Genomic DNA, 9,411 nt, shown 5'->3' on the forward strand with positions numbered 1-9,411 from the left:
GTACAAATGGTGGTCTTGACATACAACATTGCAAGTTGATAAAAGCATTGTAAAATAATAAAGTCCATGCCGCAGGTTTTGAACCCGTAACCAACAACACGGCAGTCGAACACGCATCCATTCGGCTACAGCAGCTGTTCAGATAGCGCGAAAAAAAACATACTTTAGTTAGTTTTCAAGCATTTTGTTGTGTTTGTGGCTTCAAAACCGATCCAATCATCCGATCGCTTCCATGGCGATGCAGTTTTTCGTTCAACCGTTGTTGTTAATATAAACCTATTAATAATCGGTTAGTTATTGGAAAAAATAAAAGCAACAAAACAAAATTCTGCAATTCGACAAGTTTACCTTTTAATTTAAAAAAATCTGTATTTGAATCGGCAACGAAACTTACATTACAAATGAAAACAAAGTAATTTTGAAACAAAAAACGTTAATTTTTTTAAAACGGTCAAGTAAGACCTAGCATTGTAATCATCATGAGCCAATCTTTGCCATTTCTGCCAATTTTCATTTTTAACCACTAGATGTATAAGGTAAAATAATTCATACATAACTATTTATTATTAAACTTCGTTTTGAAAAAGTAGTGTGAACAGCAAATATTGAATTTCGAATTTATAAAAAAAAAGTCGTTTGATAGATAAGCAATTGAAAATTTCAATACTTTAAATTTGTACGATAACAAGAATAGGCCTAGTTAACATGCTGTGGTTTAGTTTTTGCATTTTATGACTTCACAGCATCTCCAAGTGTTGGAATTAGCGAAATAAAGCAAGTTCCATATGCTATAGAATAATAATAACTCATTATTACTTTTTGTCGTAAATATCATATTTACTATAAGGACCAAATAATCCAATTCGGTTGTTCTAGATTCGCTATAGATATTCTATATTATTCTGTAATTTATTTATATCATATATATATTTATGCCTCCGAGTGAATGTATGGAACATTCCATACACGCCCTCCTAACCTAACCATTCATAACGTAAATTAAATAGTTTTCAAAATACATATGTATGTATGTATATATTTATTAACAAGTGTCCATTAATCAAAAATGAAATTATGAACCTACTGTTTCTTAAGCTTGTCGGAACAACAATTTTTCCTGATGAAGTCCGATTTTTATTGTAAGTTTATTGTAATTTTTTGAAGGATACATCTTTTTTCATATCATACTTTCGCCGATTCCGCAGGGCCTGCGGCCAAGCCCGGCTCAACGCAACATCGAAAAAAAATGTTTTTTTTTCTAATACCAGTCGCCCCTGGGCAGGCAATGGCAAACCTCCGAGTGTAAAACCTAAAATTAAAGCGCAGTTACCCACGGACGTAAAAACGGAGAACGTATCAGGTGACACGATCTATCTTATGAGATCTGCGTGCTAACAAAAACTCACCACCGCTTGACCGTGACGTAGACGTTGCTTCTCTCTCTTTCTATCAACAGCAAACTTGATATGTTGCTACGTACTTCTACTCTACGCTACGTAGGTACACGTTCGTGGGTAACCGCGCTCTTACACATCGCCGTTAGGAGTCGACGTAAAACTGTTGGTGACATCATCAAGACGCACGCCACAAATCGGAGGAGAAGCTTGGCCAAACACTAGCATATGTGTTAACGCCAATCTATTGTTATTATTATTAGTTTGAGAAATTTGCAGCAGTAATTCATTACCAACTTAATACTTGACTCGTCCAAATATAGATTAATTCCCCTGTTCTTAGGGGCCTTCAGAACGAGAATGTTTTTCCTTTACGCGGCTAGATTTAAAACGAAAGCTGATACACAAATCAAATTAAGCCATACATAATTTCACGGTAGAGCGCGGGTTGCTTCTATTAACTTTTCCAACAGATTTTTTTGAAAAGAACTTTTCCTAAGAAGTATTTTATTATTTTTCCAGCACTGTATATATTTTAAGCTCATATTAAGAAGCAAAGTTTCAACGAAATATTTCAGACATGCTGTGTACACAAATGTGTTGGTAAATTTCTCGAATGGATGCTGTTATCGAAGTTGGAACAAAAGACCACCATAGAAACTAGACTTTTTCATATCCATCAGTAATATGATTCACACAAATTGTTTTCAGGTCAATACAAAAGATGACCGTTTGACATGACTTGACACCTTCGTCGCCATTGTCTTTCAACCAATGAATCTGGTACATAAAAGCGCTATGGCTGCTACGGTTAGCCACAATTACTCTTTCGTCGCAGTCGCGTTCACAACGTCATGATATATGGCCAAAGTACCGATGTGAAAACTTTAAAAACAAGTGCGGCATGATAAAAAAATAAATATGCTGTTAAAAACACCGATTCTTCCAAGCAAAATGGTTTGTATCTTTAAAGTGCTTAGTATAATTTAATAATTGCTTGTTAGATAATGCCGTTAATTGCCGTTTTAAAAACATAGCTCGCTTTAGTGGTGTTAACGTTGTATCTAAGCGGTATCGTGGCTAATCGGCTGGATAACTTGCTGCTTAAACCGGTGATGGATTTAGTTGGCGCTGAAGTATCGCCTGCCGTTTCAAAGGCGTCGCTCGGCAAGTTGCAAGATCGAGATGAGGATCCAGTGTTTTTCGAGCTGCGTAGCAAAGATGGTAATGGTGGTGTGCAACGGCGCAGTGCAGGCGACAGAAAAGATCTACTTCAACATCTTTTTGCGGCCTATGGCTGCTTGACTTCCATCGAAGGTTGGACGAAAGTGAAGGGAAAATTGGATTTTGAAATGTTGCCCAACAAATGTCTTGATTGCAAGAGGTAACAACTGCTGCCCAATCATTGTTGGAATAAAGCCAATCTTAAAGCTCATAAATAATTACAATCTGCAATTTTGTGGGAAAATTCAAAGTTTGATCAATGCATACAGTTGGCATATCTTCGCAATTGTTGGGAAGTTTAGTCATCTGTTAGACTCCTTTACATGCGTAATTTTGAATTAAATCTCTATATTATTAAACGTGCGATATGTATGACTGTATTTAAAGAGATTTAAACTAAGTACATACTTTAAAGTCGGCTTTATTTTGACAGATTGAATGGGCTAAATAGTAAGCATAACTTAAAACCCATATGCACACATTTGTGTACACGAATTTAAACTTCAGTAGATACGAGCCCAGTATGGATGATATCTTTAACGGATTAACAACAGTGAATCTCGGTCAAACCCATGTCCCATCGGCGAACGAACAAAAAATTCAGCCCGCTTTTGTCAAGACTAAGGAGTCTTCGAGTGACAATAAGTTTATCAACTTTCCGCCAATGTCAAACTACGCTGATTTTTACAAAGATTTGCTAACCGATATCAGTAGGAAAGAACCAAAACGGGCTGGCACAGCACCGGTCATTGGCTGCGATTGTAAAGTTAAGGTAATTTGCTTAAATAGCAGGGCGCACTTACATATCGCAAACCGTCTTCAAAAGAGGCACAACTCAAAATTTGGCATTTTTGAAATTATGCGCTAAAAATGTACACTGAGCTTTTATTTACCTTTCACCAAAAAATCTGGAGCAAATTTTGCTTATAATTTGTTAAAACAACCTAAGATAGTCTCCCTTGCCCATATGATTATCATGTGTTAAGAAATAGTTTTTCACATTTTCTGACAAACGTGTAATTTTTAGTTGTGCCCATTTTGGAAGGCGGTGTACGATATTTTTATAAAAATTACCTTTCATACTATCTCTGCGATATTCCACAAAAACACTTGAAGACGGCCGCTGCACAGTGGTCAATAAATGGAATTTAATGTTCATAATGCACTGGAGCCTTCATTTCTCCCACCAATTTGATTAATTATTTTTTTAAAATGAAAGTTAATTAAATTTTCAAGAGACTAGTTGAGCCCAATTTTTTATTTTTTTTTATATTAAATTTTTTAGTGCAAAATGCAGAAAAAGTGCCAATTTTTAAGAAGATCGATTCTCCTGTTCCAGTTAAAAAAAAAAAGATACATAATAAAAACTAGTTAAAAACAATTTCTCCTTAAATATTTGGGTATGCAGTTTTATATATCATTAAATTTTAGTATAATAAAGTGCAAGTTGCAAGTCGCTAAGAGTTCGCGTTGATTTTTAGTAGATTTTAGTAATCTATAAAACTGCATACCCAAAATTTTTATAAAAACTTAAAACAAAAAAAATACTTTTGGTAAAAATTTTTTTTTAACATTTCAAATTATTACTTTTTAATTTTTGTTTTGTTTTGGGAGAACCCTACAATTGTTTTCAACTAGTTTTTATTATGAAACCTTTATTAGCTGGAACAGGAGAATCGGTCTTCTTCAAAATTGGCGCATTTTCTGCACTTTGCACTAAAAAATTTAATACAAACAAATAAAAATTCCAAAACTGGGCTCAACTAGTCTCTTGCAAATTTTATTAGCTTTCATTCAAAAAAAAATTATCAAATTGGTTGAGAAATGAAGGCTCCAGTGAGTGGTTAGAGGTGCGTACTACCACTTCTTAGGACCTGGTATCGATACCTGGTCCGTGCAAAACCTGAATTAAAAAAAAAATGTTTCTAACAGCAGTTGCCCCTCGGTAAGCAAATGCAAACCTCCGAGTGTATTTCCGCCTTAAAAAGGCGTCTCCTAAAAAAGCATTTGCCTTTCAGAGGCGGCGTAATATCCCTCCATTTGTGTTATAACATCAGGATGCAGTCCAAAATTTGACGGAGAAACTCGGCCAAATACTTAGCAAAAGTTTGTAAGCGCCAAAATATTATTAATTATATCAATCTTGAAGAAATTTTAAGTCTTGGTTGGTTCAAGTGCCGAGTTTAACAACTCCAAATGGCACTTATGCGTGCAGCTGAAATCGGTTTTTTCACGCAAATCTAGCACCGCTTATGTCTGTTAAATCGCAGTAGCGGGGTTTGCCTAGAAACCTGACTCGAGTCGTACATAGTAGTGATGTGCTGAATTTTCGATACCCAATACTTCTTTTTCGGTACCCGATACCGATTCTTTACATTAAACCTTCGCCATTATATGCATTTCAAGTTTAGAAAAAAACTTTCATTACTAATTTATATGATATCGGCTAAAACACTTGAACTAATCGCAACATAGAAATATTATTTTATCAATTTTAACCTTAGTCAATCCAAAGTTTAAGATAAATGCTTTGACGGATGAAAAAGCCTTTCAGGGGGGAGATTCTGTAACCAGTTAGCGACAAGTTTCGAATCGATATCGCACTTGTTGACGTAAAAAAATTGTATATCATACGTCAACAAAACCGATACCGATTCGAAAATTGTCGCTAACTGGTTACAGAATCTACACCCAAGCCTATAAACATGATATCGTCCGATTTAGCTGGAACAAAAATGCCTCAAACAAGTAAGAGTATTAAGAGCTCTATTGGCACCTACATTCGGGTTTTGATAGGCGAGTCTCCCCTGAACCATTTTTCCATATTTTTGGCCTATGTGAGCTTTTATTCGGAAACTAAACGTTTCGGTACCCAGTATCGAGAGTATTGGATACTTTTTAAATCGGTACCGAATATCGATCAATACTTAAAAGTATTGACTCAGCACATCATTACTACATAGTGCTGGGCAATTACAGGGCAGATGCTCCACAGTATCTTCTGCATCTGGGGAGCTACAGCTACGACAAGAGTGTAGTTGCACAGTCCTAGCCTTGGAGGATGGATTCTCACGGCCAAGTGCCCCGTGTAAACGACAGTTAGTCGCGATAAATCCCTTCTGTTGAGTTTGATGAGAAATGCAGTGCGTTTTGCGCAGAAGGTGGGCCACAAATTCCTGAAGACCCTACAGAATTGTAGGCCTTTCCATCTATTATAAGTAAGTCACCTTTTTCCAGTGCTGAAATATGTGTCTCTTGATATAGCTCAGAGGCACAAGAACCTCCTGTGCCTCTGAGATATTCAGACTGATATACTGTGCCCTGGTACCCAGATCAGTGCAACGACATGCCTATCAGCTAAAGCCATAACGTTATCTCTGCACTGTTTTATTATGCTGTCCGAGAAAATAGCAATGCTGGTCCCGGCTAGCTTTGAGATTAAAATTATTTTGCAAGCCTCTTTGACGGCAAAGACCTCCGCCTGGAAAACACTAAACGAATTCGGTAGTCGAATAGACTCTTCGATTTGGAGATCAGCTGAAAAAATTCCCGCCCCTACGCCACAATCCATTTTTTAGCCGTCCGTAAAAATAAATAATTCAAAGCGTTCATTAAAAATAGGCTCCTTTCAATCCTTTCGTAGTGGAAATATCGTCCCGAATGTTTTCTTGAAGAGAAGCGAAGGACAGATGTAGTCAGACTTTTCGCTAATGCTTGGGAACAAGATACGGCCATACCCGTACGAACGTTCTTTCCACAGTCTAAATTCCCTCAACCGCAGGGCACCCTGTGAGGCATTTTCCTTAATAAAGATATCAATCGGTGGCAAATTACAGATGATGATTCAATGCCGCCGTTGGACATGATCTGATCGCCCCAGTATGTACATCCATAGCATAAGATCAGGTCGTAAACCCCACTCTGCCCTAGCATATTCTTGCAAACATGTTTTGAAAAGAGGATTTATAGACCTTTAAAATTATGTATAACAATATATTGTTAGACTTAGCTCGTTGGAAGTTTTTTTTTCGGATAAATTTTAAAAAGCCCCTATTCTTCTTAATCTTCTTGGTCAGATCGCCGATTTCAAAAATTTCTATGAAAGTTGCCAAACATGTAGTTTTTACCTAAAATTACAGTACATAAGTATTTACATACATATGTGTCTTAACGAAATTATGATTCTTGTTTGTTTGATACGCAGTTACCAGGACGTTAAGTTAGATTACGTGAAAACTCCGGTATTTCTTATCTTGTCCATTATGTTACCACTGAATACATATTTCATGGTATGGTAATTGCAGATATTCCATATGGAGTTATAAGACAACGCACTGTAGATTAAAATAAAGTTCTACCGTCATCATCTGTACAGTAGCTGTCTACAGGACGCCGCAGAAACTCCTATATCCTCCCACATAAGGGTGTCCTGTCTAGCCAATTAGTCAGTCATGCAGTTTATTCATTCCCTTAGAAGGGGATCCAAACATAGCCAGCCTGGATGCGCTCCAAACCGCTTCTTGAAGTATAAAGCGCCCCGACCCAACTTTTAACTTATGGAGACTTTTACAGTGAACTCTTCCTGACAATGACTTCATACAAAATATGTTACTGGCTGAAATACAGTTTAACGCAGATGGCAAATAACATTTAAACTGAGAGCCCACCTCTTTTCCATGGTGGTTTTACAGCAATATAGAGCAGCTGATGAATTTTTAACCGCTCCTAAATTATGACTTAGGGCCGGTTTCTCAATGTCTATAACATATACCGGAGACTTAAAGGACTTAAAAGATTTAATCGATCGGTAGTTCACCAGAAGAAAAAGGGCAGTCCATTGGGTCAAGGACGGTAGATTCACGAGGTTCAGGATTTGTTGGGAAACGAGCATCGATATCAGGAGCAGATCAATATATCGCTAGCTTAGAAAGAAAAGTTGCGAAGTCCCATTTTAAAAATTTTACAGGAGAGAAAAAAATCTTCCTATAGCCATTTTCTTTAACTATTTCGCAAGACTTTGAATCAAACATTTTGCGCGTTTAAAGCAAAGCAAAACTCCATAAGAATCAGAAGGATTCGATATTTATTAAAAGACGTCGTATTATTTTGGCCTTATCGGATTTGTGGTGCTTCTTTTGGACTTAGCAAATTTTCCTTTTATTGCTTATGAAGAGGAAAAAATAAAACAAATACCTTTATAATTTTCGAAACGATGCATATTCAATTTATTTAGCCTCCTATATCAAAATATGAGTTTTCATAAAAAGTGGACTTAGCAACTTTTCACTCTAAGCTAGCGATATTTTGCCTTCCTCGTTCGATGGCACTGGGAACGACTTTTTATATCACAACGTCACCTAGCAGCAGAAATATGTTTCTTCAAACAAACGTTTTCTCAGACGTAATTTCTTAATTCGGTTCAGATATACCCAGAAAAAATCAGCTAAATACATTTCTCCCGACACATGATTTGGTTGTTGTCACATTATATGGTTATAGTTTCCAAATCATATGTTGAGAGAAATATTTTTAACTGAATTTTTTCTGGGTGTAGTTCCACAATAAAATAAGTGTAGTATATGTAAATATTAATACTTAAAATACAATGAACATATTCTTTCAGATCGACTTAGTTGACTTGGGTCAACAGCACTATCCACGTTATTTAATGAATGCCGTTTGTCAAAGCAATCAATCGCCAAATGAATATCCGCAGAAGTGTTGGCGTGGATCCTACTGCAAGCCATTGGAATATAAAGTGAAAGTACTCACACCTCGAACTCTCTTAGATCAGGCACAAAATGACCCGGCACTGGCATGGTTACCCGATGAACTCAGACAAGATTGGAAATTCAAAACTGTTGCAGTTGCGGCTGGTTGTTTTTGTTCATATTAAATATGAATTTGGCGACCATATAAAAACACAGAACTGACATGGAATAAATCGTTTACAGATTAACCGTTAATTATAAACACATATTCAAGTACCTACCCACATATGTACATATATTTTTTGATGTTAGATTAGTGTAAATACGAAGGAACTGCAATGCAAATGTTAAAAAACACTAACAATATGATTAAAAATTGTTCTTTATTCTACAGATATTTTTCAATTTTTGAGTACAAAATTGCAGCAAACACCTATCCACGTAGAAGCGTAGATTTATGGGGTTTCTTCTTTTTATTTGGCGCTGTAACCGCCTAAGCGTTTTTGGCCGAGCTCAACAAATCATGACAGTCGTTCCTTTTTGCACATCGAGGGAGGACTTTACTCCTAAATTGCCTACACAGTCAAAATAAGCACTTATTGGCAAGAGTGATTCTGCGTCGATTCTGCTGGTTCCCAAGTAAACAAAATTCTCTTCTTTCCCGAAATTATGGGCTGGTTTCTCCAACTCAACTTAGCTTAGTTTAGCCAATTTTCTTGACTTAGTCAAGAATAAGCTGTGTAAAACGTAGGCTAACTTTTGACTAAGTTCGAAAAAATAAACTCAAAATTAATTAACAATAAACATTAAAAATTAAATAATTTAAGAATTTTGTGAACTAGTAACATTTTCAGAGACTGGAGAAAATCTATCCTCGCGTTTTTGAGAAACTGCATTCCAAACTTCAATCGCGATTTCCCACAACCTACCGAAATTAACATACGATAATCTTTTACCCAGGCGACGATATGTATGTACATACATATCGAGCCCTAACCGCCAAAATAACGTAAGCGACATTTTTTTCAAAATTTTCTTATCGATGCAGAAATATTCCTAGAGCATCTAGATGCATTTCTGCA

The 9,411-nt window shown here is 36.3% G+C and overlaps 1 protein-coding gene across 2 annotated transcripts; it reads left to right on the top strand.

Moving 5' to 3' along the window:
* Positions 1-2,055: 2,055 nt before the first annotated feature.
* Positions 2,056-8,661, top strand: LOC108375392 (uncharacterized). 2 transcript variants are annotated; one of them, XM_017631512.1, is made up of 4 exons: positions 2,056-2,351; positions 2,432-2,778; positions 3,126-3,390; positions 8,242-8,661. In XM_017631512.1, the coding sequence occupies exons 1-4, from the start codon at positions 2,316-2,318 to the stop codon at positions 8,512-8,514; spliced, it is 921 nt and encodes a 306-aa protein (XP_017487001.1). In that variant the 5' UTR covers positions 2,056-2,315; the 3' UTR covers positions 8,515-8,661. The 2 variants fall into 2 exon arrangements, with proteins under 2 accessions (XP_017487001.1, XP_017487002.1); XM_017631513.1 differs by having other exon boundaries at positions 3,129-3,390.
* Positions 8,662-9,411: the final 750 nt, after the last annotated feature.

The sequence above is a fragment of the Rhagoletis zephyria genome, unplaced genomic scaffold (genome assembly GCF_001687245.7).
Source record: "Rhagoletis zephyria isolate East Lansing unplaced genomic scaffold, Rhagoletis_zephyria_1.1 Rzeph_scaffold_08862, whole genome shotgun sequence".
In the NCBI taxonomy this organism is placed as follows: Eukaryota; Metazoa; Arthropoda; class Insecta; order Diptera; family Tephritidae; genus Rhagoletis; species Rhagoletis zephyria.

Excerpts from the sequence above, each read along its gene's own strand:
- LOC108375392 (XM_017631512.1), top strand. The coding sequence starts at position 2,316 with ATGCTGTTAAAAACACCGATTCTTCCAAGCAAAATG. Across the intron at positions 2,779-3,125 it reads AAATGTCTTGATTGCAAGAG|TAGATACGAGCCCAGTATGG; the intron begins GTAACAACTGCT and ends TTTAAACTTCAG. Across the intron at positions 3,391-8,241 it reads GCTGCGATTGTAAAGTTAAG|ATCGACTTAGTTGACTTGGG; the intron begins GTAATTTGCTTA and ends ATATTCTTTCAG.